Genomic DNA, 16,750 nt, shown 5'->3' with positions numbered 1-16,750 from the left:
AGAAAGAAATACAGAAGATCTAAAACAATTTATTGTAGCCAACAAATAAATGATGACTAATTAATACATATTGGGAAATTAGGCCAGAAGTTCCTAAATAAATTACCATGCATTAAAAAAAAAAAAAAAAGATGAAACAATATTTTGCTTTAGATTCATTACATATTACATGTTTTATTACATACCATATTTATTGGCGTATAACACGCAATTTCTTCCCCTTAAAATAAGTTGAAAATCGTGAGTGTGTGTTATACACTGAACGGCTGCCTCGGAGGGAACGAGCCCCGCCGAAATACACAGAGCCGAGTGTACTCGGCTCCGCTTGCAGTCACGCCTCCCACCATTGGACCGGTGTTATGTCCATCATAGGAGGCGGGCCAAGGGATGGGACTGCGAGACGAGCCGGCCATCCGGGACGAGCCAGGACATCCGGCTCTGTGTATCACGGTGGCGCTCGTTCCCTCAAGGCTGCAGATTGACACTGGATGGGGGCAAGGCTGCAGATGGATGGGCAAGGCTGCAGATGGATAGGCAAGGCTGCAGATGGATGGGCAAGGCTGCAGATGAATAGGCAAGGCTGCAGATGTATAGGCAAGGCTGCAGATGGACAGGCAAGGCTGCAGATGGATGGGCAAGTCTGCAGATGTATAGGCAAGGCTGCAGATGGATAGGCAAGGCTGCAGATGGATGGGCAAGTCTGCAGATGGATGGGCAAGTCTGCAGATGGATAGGCAAGGCTGCAGATGGATAGGCAAGGCGGCAAGGCTGCAGATGGATAGGCAAGGCTGTAGATGGATAGGCATGGCTGCAGATGGACACTTGTAAGGCTGCATTGATGGGCATTTAAAATGTACCTTTTTTTCTTAAACCTCACTCCTAAAAGTTTTTTTCCTTTATACATGTATTACATTTTCATCATTCTTCTTTACAGAAAAAAGTAATGTAAATTTGAGTTAGTTGGCTTCTTTTCTGAACATGGAATTCCAACAGAAATTCATTAATTAATTAATTTAATTTTTCATGTTTTTCTTTTTTTCATGTTTTTTTTTTCATTGACAGTTCCTCTATTATGATTTTGTTGTATCTTCTAAAATAATAATAATAATAATAATAAAAAAAACAAGGAGAACAGCTTGAACTAATTTAACCAACTATTTTGCACAGACTTGTAATACAGTATCATAACAACAAATATTACCCCCCCCCCCCATGACACTGAATATACTCTATGTGGCCAAAAGTATTCAACTATCACCTCAATTTAGTGAGATTGGCTACACCTACCGACAAACACTAGCAGTAGAATGTTAACAATTGTGCTTCCTGCTTTGTGGCAATAGTTTTGGGAAGACTATTTACCGTTTGGACACTGCACAGTATTGCATGACTGAGTAATTCAAAGTGCGACAGCGCTAAAAGCTGAAACTTGGCCTGGGCAGGAAGGAGGTGAAAGTCCCCTGTATTGAGGTGGTTAATATTTAGTGATCAAGCCCGTCTGTTGATGTAATGCTTTCAGCTGAGTCAGACTACAGCCTGGAGAGGCTCTGTGGAAGAAGGTAATCCTTTGAAACGCGTCAGTTAACAGTGGTTCGCATGTCCTCTCTTTAGGATCTGGACACTGCTATCAGTAAACGGATTGCCACAAGTCAAAGACTGTTACATTGTGCCTGAAGGCCTGACCTGAAGGGCCTGGTATGGAATTTGGGGGGCCCACGCAATTTTTCTTTTTAATTTTGGTTCGGGGTTCCCCTTAATATTCATACCAGACCCAAAGGGCCTGGTTATTGACTGGGGGGGGGGGGGCATGCCGTTTTTTTCAATGAGTTTTATCTGTATTGCCAAGACCCAGACAATTTATTATAGCCGCGAGTAGTTTTAAAGGACTGTTTTCCTTTAGAAATGTCATTTTGCTGTGGGACAGTTCTAAACACGGGGAAAATGTGCCACTTTACAGGCATACTATAGACACCCCCGGCACGAAATTTTAAGGAACATTTCACTTTATTGTTTCACTCTAAGCATTATTAAAATCACTGCTCCCACAAAAACGTACATTTTTTAAAAAAAAATTTGCATTGATACATGTCCCCTGGGGCAGGACCCGGGTCCCCAAACACTTTTTAGGACAATAACTTTGATTATTAACCTTTAAAATTAGCACTTTTGATTTTTCATGTTAATCTCCCATAGACTTTTAAATCATGTTCTGCGGCTTTTGAATTTGCCGCGAACACCGCAAATTGTTCGCTATTCGGCGAACAGGTGAACACCCGATGTTCGAGTCGAACTTACATTTCGACTCAAACATCGGGCTCATCCCTACTCACCACCACTACACCAACATGGACTTCTGCATTCTCCACCACTGCACCCACATGGATTTCTGCTCTCACCAACTCTTCACCGGCATGGACTTCTGCACTCATTTTACCCTGCACCAAAATGAACTTCTGCAATCACTCTGCAAAAATATTTGCCTGTTACAACCAATACTTGAGCAGACTCATTCACTGCACTAGTCAGTCAGTCAGTCAGTCAGTATGTGTCAGCGGTGGAGTAGGGTGCTTCGGACCTTCCGCTTACGAGCCTGCTCTCACCCAGACCTGGCAGTCAGAAGCTAGGCAGACTCTCCATACCTGCGCTGCACAAGAAACAGCTCCTTGGAACCAGGAACCAGCTCCTTTCTCTCCTCGTGGACTCCTCTTTCCTCCGCAGGTAAGACCCTGCCTCTCAGGGCCTGACATCCTGGGGAACCACTGACGGCCGTCCTTATCAGGGCAGCCGTCACACAGACCCCACACTGCGGCTCTCTGCCCCATCTTTCGTCCGGCATCGCCGCCCGCACGGCCACCCACGTTTGTGGTGGTCCCAAGTCACCCCCCCTGGGTGTATTCTCCGGGTTTTTCGGCGTTTCTACACGCCCGCGCCAGCCTGCTCCTTTTCGCGGCCGCCGCACCTTAGGAAAGTCTGCGGCTTCAGCCGCGGCCTACCGGCGCGCCGACCGTTCTCCCTGCATTTACTTCCAATAGTGCAGATCGCTCTGGATTTTCGCCCCCTCACCCCTAGAGGTCCCCTCCACCCCCTGTTCAGCAACCTCATCGGTAAAATTACTGTTTTTACCAAGCTGACAGCCCCCCCCAGCCTGGGTCCTCTGCTTTGCCTGGCGGCCATTTTGGTACACCCCAGCAGCAGTGACACCCAGCATCCCCCCCTTTTCCCCTCCATAGCCTTCAGTCTTTGATCCAGGGTTTGATCCGATCGCCTTCAGGGATCAGGAAGGAATTTTTTTCCCTGCCGCAGCACATTGGCCAGCTTGCCCAGGGTTTTTTTTGCCTTCCTCTGGACCAAAATTCCCTCGAGCAAGGATTCTGCGAATCCTCTCTCACCCAACACCCGCACCCCCGCCCACGGTGACTGGCAACAATGGTTAAATTGCGATACTCTGCAGAAACCATTTGGGGTCTGAGACAATTCGCAACAATATTACCTGCCGTCACCACAAAAGCCTTAAAATCAGATCAACTTTTGAGATTCGATTGTCGATCGATCATCAAAAATTTCAACCATTCAACACAGCTCAAGCACATATCATGTGCGTTGCTTAACACTAGATCGGCAGTTAAACACCGATCAGAAATCCATGATTTCTTACTACAAAACGATCTAGACTGCCTCTTTATTACAGAAAGTTGGCTGTCAGACGACTGCAACACCATTCTCGGAGAACTGGTACCAGCAAATTATCGCATCTTAACGGAAAATAGAATAGGGCAAAGAGGAGGAGGCCTGGCGGTGATTCATAAGTCTCATATTGCAATCACTAAACCGGTCCTTCAAAATCCTCTACCTTTTATGGAAACCCTTACGCTTCAACTTCAAGCTCACTCCCAGGAGACCGTTCACATTCTCCTCTGCTATAGGCCCCCTGGGCCCAAATCGCAGTTGCTTCCAGCATTAACGGAGTTCATATCCACTTACTCCCTTAACAGCAATCATCTTTTGCTGCTCGGGGATTTCAATCTGTGGGCCAACTCCTCACAGGATCCCATCGCGGAGGCCTGCATCGACCACCTGGAAGGGTTAGGACTTCAGCAACTTATATGCGGACCCACGCATGCTTCAGGTCACACACTCGACCTAATTTTCAGACAAAATCTGAAAATAAACATTTTGGGTAATGAACCTTTGCCATGGACAGACCACCATGCAATTAGCTTCATAATTCCCAGAATTCCACTAGTTATGAAAGTACCCAAGCCGGTGACAATACACTGGGCTAGATCTCAGAAGAAGCTCCACTCGGAACTCTTCAGATCTACCCTGGGAAACCGAATTGGGGTTATTTCTCCTCAGCTAGCAGCCTCAGATACATTGGATGCCATAAATGCAGCTCTGCTACAGTCAGCCGACTTAGCAGCACCAAAACGCAAAGTCCGCAGCCGGGCAAAAAAGTCCAGCTGGTTCAATAACCAGCTGTCGCTATTGAAGCAAGAGCGCAGAAGGGCGGAAGCCGCCTGGAAAAGAAGTCCTTCAGAAGACCGCCTCAACTTCTACAAAGCAGTAACAACACGATATCACAAGGAAATTTTCAAAGCCAAAAAACTTCACTTTTCCATGGTGATTAACAGCGCAATTAATCGCCCACGCGAACTCTTCAGGATGGTCACCCAGACCATGAATCCGGGATGTCTTGAAGTCCCCACTTCAGACACCCAAGAGTTCTGCAATGAACTATCGGATTTCTTCATCAACAAAATTGAAAAAATTCGGGTAAGTATTCGGCAAAACAACACTCCACTCAGCCCCCTCTTCAATCAACTACAAAACACCGACAGAAAGCCTCTACAATCAACTAAGTTCACTCTGGAACCCATCTCCATCGATACCACCAAAAAATTCATTGGTGCGTTGCGGAACAGCACAGCACCCAATGACATCATTCCCACCAAGCTACTGAAGGAATGTGCCGAAATCCTGGCGCCTCCAATCACACAGCTTATAAATCAGTCATTTAAGGAAGGCATAGTGCCTTCCCTGCTGAAAGAGGGCACAATCCTGCCGATCTTGAAAAAACCTAATTTGGATCCTATGGACCCAACTCACCGCCGTCCCATAACAGGTCTAAATGTTCTCTCCAAGATAATGGAGAAAGTGGTGGTAAATCAGCTGCAACAGCATCTGGATACCCACAACCTACTTGATCCATTTCAATCCGGGTTCCGTCCCGGACACGGGACAGAAACGGCCTTACTGAAAATATGGGACGATGCGCTCGAGGCCGCAGACGAAGGAGAATCGTGTCTCCTGGTTCTGCTGGACCTAAGCGCAGCCTTCGACACAGTAGACCATAAATTGCTACTGAGACGACTAACAGAAGTCGCCGGAGTCACAGAAGATGCCTTACCATGGTTCTCCTCTTTTCTCGGAAACCGATCACAAACAGTGAAACTGGGATCTTTCACGTCAGAAAAACGCACGATGCCATGTGGGGCCCCCCAAGGATCCCCCCTATCACCGGTGCTGTTTAATATCTATCTTCGTCCTCTCTTTGATATTATCAGTAGCCAAGAACTACTCTATCACTCTTATGCAGACGACACGCAGTTGTATTTTCGCATCTGCCATAAAAAGGATCATCATCTCAGATTAGAGAAATGTCTCTCTTCAATAGAAAACTGGATGACTAAGAGTTATCTCAAACTCAATAGCGCTAAAACAGAACTCTTTATGTTCGATGCCAGTCGGAAGAGACAACCGGCAACAAACTGGACACCATCGCCAATTCTGGGACAAATCATCGCCCCTAGCTCCAAAGTCAAAAGTCTAGGAGTCACGTTTGACACCTTCATGACAATGGACGCACAAATAGGGTCAGTAGTCAGCGGGGCGCACCATTTGATGCGCCTACTACGCAGACTTATTCCATTTATCCCCAAAGAAGACGTAGCAGTCGTGGTGGGAACAATCATGAATTCCAGACTGGACTATGCAAATGCCCTTTACCTCGGGCTCCCCAAGTACCAAATCGCTCGTCTTCAAGTCGTACAGAATACGGCCGCTAGACTGGTGACTGGGAAAAAATCTTGGGAATCAATCTCACCTTCACTGAGATCCCTTCACTGGTTGCCAGTGAAAGACAGAATTGCATTCAAAGCACTCTGCCTGACACATAAGTGCATCCATGGGAAGGCTCCTAGATATCTATGCGACAAGATCAAACCGCACAATTGCAACCGCATTCTGCGATCCACCGACCAAAATCTGGTCAAGGTTCCTAAAACCAAATACAAGTCCAAAGGAGAAAGAAGGTCTGCTTTCCAGGGCCCCAGGCTTTGGAATGCTTTACCAACCAGCATTCGGTTGGAGCAAAACCATCTGTCTTTCAGAAAGCAGATCAAAACCCTGCTTTTCTGAAGGCATGAGACACAAACAACCAGCGCCCAGAGGCGATTCAGTTCGCATGTGCCGCGCTATATAAATTTTTCATTCATTCATTCATTCATTCACCGCCACTGGTGTGCTTCTCCACCACTGCACCAAAATGAACTTCTGTATTCACCTCCATAGCACTGACAAGTGCTTCAGAATTCACTACCCCGGCACTGACATGCTCGTATACAATTGCCACCACTGCACCCGCATACACTTCTGCACTAATCACCACTGCACAGACAGGCACTTATGCACAATCAAAGATGCTAAAATGCTTACTTTTTTTTTTAACAACAAGGTTGGTCTTTATTAAGGCAAAAGTGGTACAACATAAGGTACAAGAAATAAAACACATATCAGCATGATGAGCAGACATGAAGCACAGGAGTCACAGCCCATAGAAGAACATTCTGCAGGTCAAACTTCAAACAGAGTACAGTTAAGCATACCAATCATGAATAATAACGATTAAAGTGGACCGGGAGAGGGGAAGGGAGGGAAGAGGGGGGGAGGGGGAGGGACAGGGGAGAGGGGGGGGGGAAGAACCAGCAAAGGGCAACGGGTCATTAGCCAGGCAAGGTCAAAGAGGATTTATCCACGGCCCCCATACCCGCTCAAACTTCAATGGGCAGCCCCTGTTCATGTAAGTCATTTTATACAGGGGGAGAACAGCATTGACCGCATCCATCCACGCACCCACCGTAGGAGGGGCCCTAGAGGTCCACTTCAATAGGATCGCCTTCTTTGCATAGAAAAATAATAAAGACATCAACAGCTTGGTATACCGAGGTCTCTGCTCATCGTGCTGTACTCCCAAGAGCGCCAGCTCCAGGGAGACTGGAAGACTCAGGTGGAGACGAACATTAACAGTCTCAAAAACAGCAGACCAAAAGTCCAGCAGCTTAGAGCAGGTCCAGAACATATGCATATATGTACCCTCCGAGGTGCCGCATCTTGGACAGTTAGGAGAACGCTGCGGATATATCCCATGCAGTCTCTGAGGGGTGAAATACACCCTGTGCAGGAACTTAGCCTGTATCAATTTATCCCTAGAAGAGATCACCAGCTTATACCCATCTTCAAAGCACTCCTCCCACGCCCCTCTGTCCAGGGACGGGACATCCACCTCCCACTTGCTCCACAGGGCATCTATCTTAGGGGATTCCTTACTGAGAATCATCAGGTACAGAGTGGACAGTGCCTTTTTTAAGGAGCTCTAGGCCAGTAAGTCCTCAACCAGGTCAGCCTGAAGGACAGGCGGGGTAGGGAACTGGGCCCTGAAAGCATGCCGCAACTGGTGGTAGCAGAATAGCATCCAGGGCGCCAAACCAAAACGACTGGACAGGGTCGAGAAGGGAAGCAGGGACCCACTACCAACAATATCCCTCAGGAGTTTAATACCCAAGCGTGCCCACAGTTGCGGGTCCAGTATGGTACGAAAGTGCCTGAGGTTAGGGTTCCCCCACAATGGGGTAAAGGGGGACCATCTGCCAGGGGACTGAAAGTGACGCCTAGCCACCCCCCACACCCTCAACGTAGTCCTAGACGGGCCCGGCAACAGGGGGTATCCAGATGGACCCCGGTAAACCAGGTTACTAAGTTCGGTAAGGGACCCCACGATAGCCGCCTCCAAACAGACCGCTGCATTGGCCCTGGACTGCTCAAACCACCACCGCACCGTAACCAGTACAGCAGCCCAGTAGTACACTAGTAGGTTGGGCAGCGCCAGCCCCCCGAAACTAACAGGTAGCTGAAGGGTGGATCTGGCCAACCGAGGGGACGAACCCCGCCACAGAAAAGAGCCAATACAGCTATCCAAGTCCCGAAAAAAAGAGCGAGCCAACAGGGCAATTCCTGAAAAAATAATAAAATTTGGGCAAAAAAAATCATCTTCAGAACGTTTATGCGTCCAAGGAGGTTCAATGGTAAATTACTCCAGCGCGAGCAGTGTTCCTTAAGTCTATCAACCACCGGCCTCAGATTAAGTAAAATGTTTACTTTTAATTAAAGAAAATAGACATCAACTGAGAAAGTAAAAAAATATCATCCAATAAACTAGAATTATATAAGATTAAAGTATTGAAATGTTACCTTCTATAGTTCTAGCTACACAAGCCTGTTGTTGGCGAGCTGACAATAAGGTTCTTATACTCTGATGACTTTTCCTGCTGACTGAATAAAAAGAGATTGTGGTACAAATCTCCTATGTTAGGGTAACTTTCCAATATCCGGATCTTCTCCTGATCACTGCTGTCCTCCACATTATCCATCACTATGATCACATTATCCTTCCCTGTAGACACACAAAGTATTAATAATAAGAGTTAAATTTTTCCTTCTGTAAGTACAAATCAAGCCAAAAGTACAAACACGCATGCTCAGAATCAATGACTACCAAACAGGGGCCCAAAAGGTGGCGCTCAAGAGCTGAAATACCTCGTAGTACGTCACTACGTTTGCGTTTGTGGCACGACAATTTGTGTAACGTTAGTATGCAAGACAAGATACTGGCACACGCCCTTTTGACAAAAATCAGACATTAGGTTGGCCAACAATCGTACCGTGTCTCCGAGGCTTAAGACTGGGATGCCATTAAAGTTTGTGTGTAAGGGCAGGCGTCCCAATACTTTTGGTAATATAGTGTGTGGCCCAGATTCACAAAGCACTTACGCCAACGTATAACAGGTTATGCCGATGTAAGTGCAAATGTGCGCCGTCGTATCTGTGAGCCAGACCCAAAAAAAGATATGCGCCTAAAAACAGGCTACACCCCGCCGACGTAGCTTGCTTACGCCGGCGTAGGATGGGCGCACATTTAGGCTGGGTGCATGGTGCCGCTCCCATTGATTAGCCATTCAAACATGCAAATGAGGGAAATACGGCGATTCACGAACGTACGTGCGCCCGACGCAGGCTACGCGAGGTGCGCGTAAGTTGTACGTCCGGCGTAAAGTTATTCCCCATAAAGGAGGTGCAACCCAGCAGCAGACATGCAAAGGTCTGCACCAGGGAACACAAGCCGGCGTATTTTACGTTGGACGTGTGTCTGGCTGGGCGTAGGTTACGTTCACGATGTACGCAGTGATCCGGCGTAGTTAAGGCAGTTTTTCCGACGTGGTTGTGGGCAGGCACAGGGGGATGCATCCACGTCACGGCGCATTTGCAGTTTGTGATACGTATCTGTCTGGCGCTCGGCCCATCATTTGCATGGGGTCACGCCTCATTTGCATGGGTCACACCCACTTCCACCTACGCCGGCGTACGCCTTCCAAACCAATGCTACGCTGGCGCAGCGAAGGGAGCACTGGCTTGCTGAATTCCATGCTTGCCTCTCTGAGCTGCGTTGGCATAGCGTACAGTGTTTTTTCTACGGCGGCGTAATGTGCGCCCACACTCTGTGAATCTGGGCCTATGTTTTTTTTTTATATTTAGTTTCAATTCAGTCAGTTATTGGATCATGATAAGTGATATTAAAGGGGTGGTTCACCCTAAAAATGACTTTTTCTTATTCCACTGCCCCCCCACATTACAATATGATTAAGGCTCTTATTATTTTTTTCATGCTGTACATACCTTAGTACAGCATATTCACCCGTGCATCCGGGTTGCGAGTCCCGCGGGAGTGGGCATTCCTCACATGCTGGTGATTGACGTTTTGCCCAAAAACGAGCTCCCCCCGTCGAGTAAGCCGCGTCACGATTGGCAAAAGGAGCCGAACGGCGATGCGCATGCGCAGTATAGCGCCGACTCGCCATTCGGCTCCTTTCGCCAACCGTGACGTGGCTTACGCGACGGGGGAGCTCGTTTTTTGGGCAAAACGTCAATCACCAGCATGTGAGGAACGCCCACTCCCGCGGGACTCGCAACCTGGATGCACGGGTGAATATGCTGTACTAAGGTATGTACAGCATGAAAAAAATAATAAGAGCCTTAATCGTATTGTAATGTGGGGGGGGCAGTGGAATAAGAAAAAGTAGTTTTTAGGGTGAACCACCGCTTTAACCAGTGAGTAATCCAGAAATATCCGGTAGCTAAGAAGCAATGTTTCACATACAAAATCCAATGCCCGGCACATCTAAACATTTTAAGTTATCAAAACAAACAATGTTATATTAAAACCATAGATAGGTAGCAGATGTTATCCAGTACTTGAAAATGAGTTGGAATATCAATAACAATAACAATTACAAAGGTGCCATTAATGGCAATGTTAAAGGTAACGGGACAATGTTTTTGGATATTTAATTAGGGTTAAAATGTTAGGTAAATGTTAGGGGGTGGGGCTTTCTAACCTGATTGGTGGTTGCAATGACATCAGCATGTTAAATCTTATATGACATTTCACTGATTGGGTGAACATATATTTAATAAATACGGATATTAGATATGTGCATTCCCGTTCGTACGAATGTTATTTTCGTCCGAAAATGTTCATTTTCGTACCCGCAGAATAATGTATACATACGAAAAAATTAAAGCACCAAAATACGAAAACTCCGGGATTACGAATGAGCCGCATAACGAACAACCGCAAATACGAACGAACGATCCGACGAAAATACGACAAAACGAAAACGGCAAAAGAACGAAAATGACATCTATAACAAAAGACTTGCATTCTGTATTTTGTTTGAATCCTTGTTCTGTTCGTATTTTGATTTTCAGTCGTATGTTCATCTAACAAAAGATTTTCATTCTGTATTTTATTTGAATCCTTTTTCTGTTTGTATGTTCATATGACATCTTATAACAAAAGATTTGTATTCTGAATTCCTTTTTTCTGTTCGTAATTTGATTTCAAAATACAGAATGCAAATCTTTTGTTATAAGATGTCATTTTCGTTTTTTTGAATGGGCAGTGAGTGTAGTTAGTTAGTGAAGCAGCTTCTCTTTTGTGCTGAGTAGTACAGAAGAGCCAAATAAACTTTTCTGTGGATTTTCGTCTGAAGGGAGAGATCAGTTGGCCAGACTTTTGAACCTGGAACCCAAAAATGGTTTTCTGATGGAGTTTAAAAACGAACGAACGTTCGGTAAAACGATCGTTTTTATGTTTGTTGTTAAAAAAGTCTGACCAAGTGTATGGGGCTTAACAATAGTTAATATGGATGAGCCGCGTGTTGAAAGTGCCGCGAATCCCGCGATATATTTACGAAAGTACAAAATGACGAAAATTCACGAAAATTATTGTCTAACAAGTAACAAACATGAATTATACAGAATAACGAACCATCCCGCATGTACGAAAATAAAACGGTAACCAAAATACGAAACGATCGGAATACGAAAAAAACGCGTCGTACGAAAAACGAACGGGAACTAACAGGAAAATGGGCGTCTTACGAAAAACAAACGGATACGAACCTACGGAACGATACGAAACGGAACAAAAAAAAAAACATTTTTTCTGTGCACATGTCTAACGGATATCATAAAATCTTTACCATGACGACTTCTGTACTGTTGTATCAGTTGAACATCTTTGTCATCTATCTCATTGATTTGTCCTCTTTTCTTGGTGAAGTACAAAATACCGAAGGTGCACGTCCCGGGGGTGCTGATTGGGTCATTGCTGAAATCAGAATGTCTGACATCTGAAACATGAACCCCGAATGGATCTGAATGGAGCAGTTCTGTTATCCAGGAATAATCACTAATTGCTGATCTGGAGAAGATCCCAAGTTTGTACTTTGACTAAAATAAAGAAATGAACAGACAAATATTTCTATGTATGGAAAACATGTTGTAGTCTTGTAATCTGTACAAATATTTTCATACAAGAATTTTTTATTTATTTTTTTTATTTAAAGCTCCCCATCCCTCCGTGCTTGCACGCAGAAGCTAACGTATACGTAAGTCGCCCCCGAAAAATGTAAAACCACACATGTGAGGTATCGCCGCAGTTTTTATGCCACAAACACAAGCTCGAAAATTCCGACAAGAAAACCGTGGATTTTTTTTTCGATAGAATTTTGGCTCGAACTTGTCTTGCATACACACGGTCACACCAAATTCCGACCGCCAAGAACCCGGTGACGTACAACACGTTACGATGAGCCTAAATTAAGTTCAATGCATCCGAGCATGCGTCGACTTGATTCTGAGCATGCGTAGGATTTTTCTCCGGCAGAATTGCATACAGACAATCGGAACTTTTTCCTGTCGAAAATTTGAGAACCAGCTCTCAAATTTTTCTTGCCGGAAATTCGGACAGAAAAATTCTGTTGGAGCCTACACACGGTTGGAATTTTCTACCGAAAGCTCACATGTGACTTTTCTTGTCGGAATTTCCGATCGTGTGTACGCGGCATTAGAGCGAGAGCAATAATTCAGGCACTAGACCTCCTCTGTAAAGCCCTGTACACACGATCAGTCCATCCAATGAGAATGGTCCGAAGGACCGTTCTCATCGGTTAACCGATGAAGCAGACTGATGGTCTGATGTGCCTACACACCATCAGTTAAAAAAACGATCGAGTCCAACGCGGTGACGTAAAACACAACGACGTGCTGAGAAAAATTAAGTTCAATGCTTCCAAGCATGCGTCGACTTGATTCTGAGCATGCGCGGGCTTTTAACCGATGCTTTTGCATACTAAACGTCGGTTTTGACCGATCGGTTAGGCGCCCAATCGGTTCAATTTTAAAGCAAGTTCTAAAATTTTTGACCTGAAGGATAACTGACCGATGGGGCCCACACACCATCGGTTTGGACCGATGAAACGGTCCTTCAGTCCGTTTCCATCGGTTTTGACCGACCGTATGTACGCGGCCTAACTGTAGACTAGTAACCGTTACATTTTGTTAAAGCAACTCCTGTGGGGACTTCTAAGTACTGTAGTTTGTCGCCATTCCACGAGTGTGCACAACTTTAAAGCATGACATGTTAGGTATCTATATACATCATCTTTCACATTATTCAAAAATTGGGCTACCTTTACTGTTTTTTTTTATTTTTTATTTATGAAAGTGTATTTTTTTAGTTTGAAAGACCGCTGCGCAAATACAGTATGAAATAAAATATTGCAACAACCACCATTTTATTCTCTGGTGTTTCTGCTAAAAAAAATATACATAATGTTTGGGGGCAAAAAATACTGATTTTAACTTGTAAGGGACAAGTGTCAGAAAAAGGCTTATCGGCTTGTCTGATGAGAATGGTCTGATGGACTGTTTTCATCATACCAAACCGATCATGTGTGGGCCCCATCGGTTATTTATCCATCGGTTAAAAAAAATAGAACTTGATTTAAAATTATCTGCTGCCTAACTGATAGAATTATCTGATACCTAACCGATAGAAAAAAAACGATCGTCTGTAGGCACGACCATCGGTTAAAAATCCACGCATGCTCAGAATCAAGTTGACGCATGCCCGGAAGCATTGAACATTTTTCTCAGCACGTCGTTGTGTTTTACGTCACCTCGTTCTGACACGATCGTTTTTTTAACTGATGGTGTGTAGGCGCGACGGACCATCAGTCAGCTTCATTGGATAACTGATGGAAAAATCCATCAGACCGTTCTCATCGGATTGACCGATCGTGTGTACAGGGCATTAGTCTTCCAGTGGTTAGGGCATGGAGTGAAAGCATCATTCAGAACACTGTGACTGATGACAGCATATATCTCACTATGAGAAAGTATTTAGTATTAATGTACATTTAAAAGAACATAGATGAACAGATTTATGGAGCATTCTGAATATTTCCATACAGCTATCTACATATCTCTCTACAACACATGTGGACACAGTGTTGGGATTGCCTAAATATAAGAACCAAAACTAAATACAATATTTATCGGCGTATAACACGCACAGGCGTATAGCACTTACCTTCAATTTAAGAGGGAAGTGTCAGTAAAAAAAATGTAAAAAAATCAAATAAACCACTTTGAAGCAAAATAATGGTCAGTGTCCATCTGCAGCCTGATCTGTGCCCATCTGCAGTCTCAATGCAACCTATGTGTCCATCTGCAGCCTATGTGCCCATCTGCAGCATCAATGCAACCTATGTGCTCATCTGCAGCCTATGTGCCCATCTACAGCATCAATGCAACCTATGTGCTCATCTGCAGCCTATGTGCCCATCTACAGCATCAATGCAACCTATGTGCTCATCTGCAGCCTATGTGCCCATCTACAGCATCAATGCAACCTATGTGCTCATCTGCAGCCTATGTGCCCATCTACAGCATCAATGCAACCTATGTGCTCATCTGCAGCCTATGTGCCCATCTACAGCATCAATGCAACCTATGTGCTCATCTGCAGCCTATGTGCCCATCTACAGCATCAATGCAACCTATGTGCTCATCTGCAGCCTATGTGCCCATCTACAGCATCAATGCAGCCTATGTGCCCATTTGCAGCCTGTTTCTCATCAATGCAGCCTGATGCCCATTTGCAGCCTCACCATCTCTCATGCAGTGAGGGAATCACTGAGGCCTCATCTCCTGTTCACTCGGCTCTCAGTCACGTCGGCAGTCACATACACAGTCCCGCCTCTGCCATTGGCATTGGAACAGCTCCTGTGATTGATAGATTGACAGAACACTGGTCCAATTCCAGTGGCGGAGGCGGGACTGTGTGTGTGACGTCAGAGCCGAGTAAACAGGAGATGACAGCTCGGTGAATTCCAGCGGCGCTCGTTCCCCTCCAAGTCCGAGGTACACTATCGGCTTATAACACGCACCCGTCATTTTCCCCCTATTTTCAGGGGTAAAAAGTGTTATACGCCAATAAATACGGTAGATGAGAGAAGTTTATTTACCAATCACCTGGGTAATGGACCACCCGTGTCACCTCGATAACAGAAATGACCTAGATGTCTAAATCATTTCCTTTGACTGCAACATATAAGGTAAACATTACGTTTTGAATCGAAGACATTTCTGGAATGAAGGCATGTGTAATTTAACCCTTGGTGGAGCCCCCCTGGGTGGGGAACACACATAACCAACCTTGAATATAAAATAAATAAATAATTAAATGAAGGTTTGGGTGATATTTTTGTCACCCACCAATTGAAAAAAACGAATAAAGTATTAAATAGAATGAATTAAGCTGGAGGTTGAAGGAGGAGGAGATCTTTGGGACCCCTGTGCCACATATAGTTGAACTGGGAGGAATATCTGGATACACATTATTGCAGTCCACGGGGAGGAATTATGGCATGATGTATGAAAATGCACTATATATGTATGACTATTTAAGATCAAATTTGTCACTCTATTTAGATGGCAGCAATTCAAGTCTGCTAGCTCCTGATAAGGAGGATGTAATGGTCACCACCCACGACAGCTTATCTGACACTCCGACCATCCAACTGACATCAGACATCCCATTTCCCAGAATAACAAGACTTGCTCTGTTACTGGTTTCAAATATATGAATACTTTTAATGGTTAGCTCTCAAGTTTATATACCGTTTTCAAGGCATGTTTCAGTGATCACAGGAACAATCAAACTCTCCACCCACACACTGGGGGGGGGCTTCAATACACCTTCAGATGGGCTAATTGCTAAACATTCCAGACATTTCGGCGCCGGTCTATAATTAACATGACCTAATCACTTCACATGAGAGGTCACATTCCTTCATTAACAGAATTCAAACAAAACACCATCACACAATGATTTCTCCTCAATCCACATCTTTAGACAGACGGTCTGTCTCCGACAGAAAGGTATTCACACCTGAGCATCAATAGGCTTTAAACAGTGTTATCACACAATGAAAGGCCTTTCAGAAGCAGACTCAATTAGCATGTCAACAGTCTACACAGAGAAATTAGTCACTATTGACCGATAGGATCAGAATATTCTTTGCAGACAATAAGGAATGTATGGTGGATTATTGTCCATGCTAAAAGAATCCAACATATGTCCCTTATCTCCTGGCTCAATCTGTGCCCAAAAGTGACTCCTGTTACAGAGGACCATGTCCATGAAACGCGTTGAGCGGAAAGACTTGCTATAAATCACTGCAGTGGTTTAAAAAGACAGTTTTATCATTTTAATTTATTATATGCTTACTTATTTAAAAGAAATTAAATAAAATGTTCCAAATTTCACTAAAACGTTGTGCCTCAAAAAGTCCCATATGTTACTACTTTTTTGTTGGGATTGTCTTGATAAGATCAGTTTGAGGTGTTTCTGAGATCATTCAGAATTAATTGGCCAGTACATACGACATGCGGTTGACTTGCTTCAAGCAGGTCATGCATTCATAGAGGGCTATATACAGGCATACCCCACTTTTAAGTACACAATGGGACCGGAGCATGTATGTAAAATGAAAATGTACTGTACTTA

At 44.7% G+C, this 16,750-nt stretch overlaps 1 protein-coding gene across 1 annotated transcript in view; it reads right to left on the bottom strand.

Annotated features, from left to right (window-relative positions):
- Positions 1-6,566: 6,566 nt before the first annotated feature.
- Positions 6,567-16,750, bottom strand: part of LOC120942937 (kinesin-like protein KIF13A) — a 29,686-nt gene continuing 19,502 nt past the window's right edge. The window contains exons 8-9 of the mRNA XM_040355905.1: positions 11,877-12,126; positions 6,567-8,728 (exon numbers count right to left, since the gene is read on the bottom strand). Of these exons, the coding sequence (XP_040211839.1) occupies positions 8,538-8,728; positions 11,877-12,126 (441 nt within the window). The 3' untranslated portion in view covers positions 6,567-8,537. The remainder of the gene's footprint in view (positions 8,729-11,876; positions 12,127-16,750) is intronic.

Source organism: Rana temporaria, chromosome 6 (genome assembly GCF_905171775.1).
Source record: "Rana temporaria chromosome 6, aRanTem1.1, whole genome shotgun sequence".
Lineage (NCBI taxonomy): Eukaryota > Metazoa > Chordata > Amphibia > Anura > Ranidae > Rana > Rana temporaria.
Note: the sequence above shows the minus strand (reverse complement) of the source record. Positions and strands in the feature narration are given on the sequence as shown.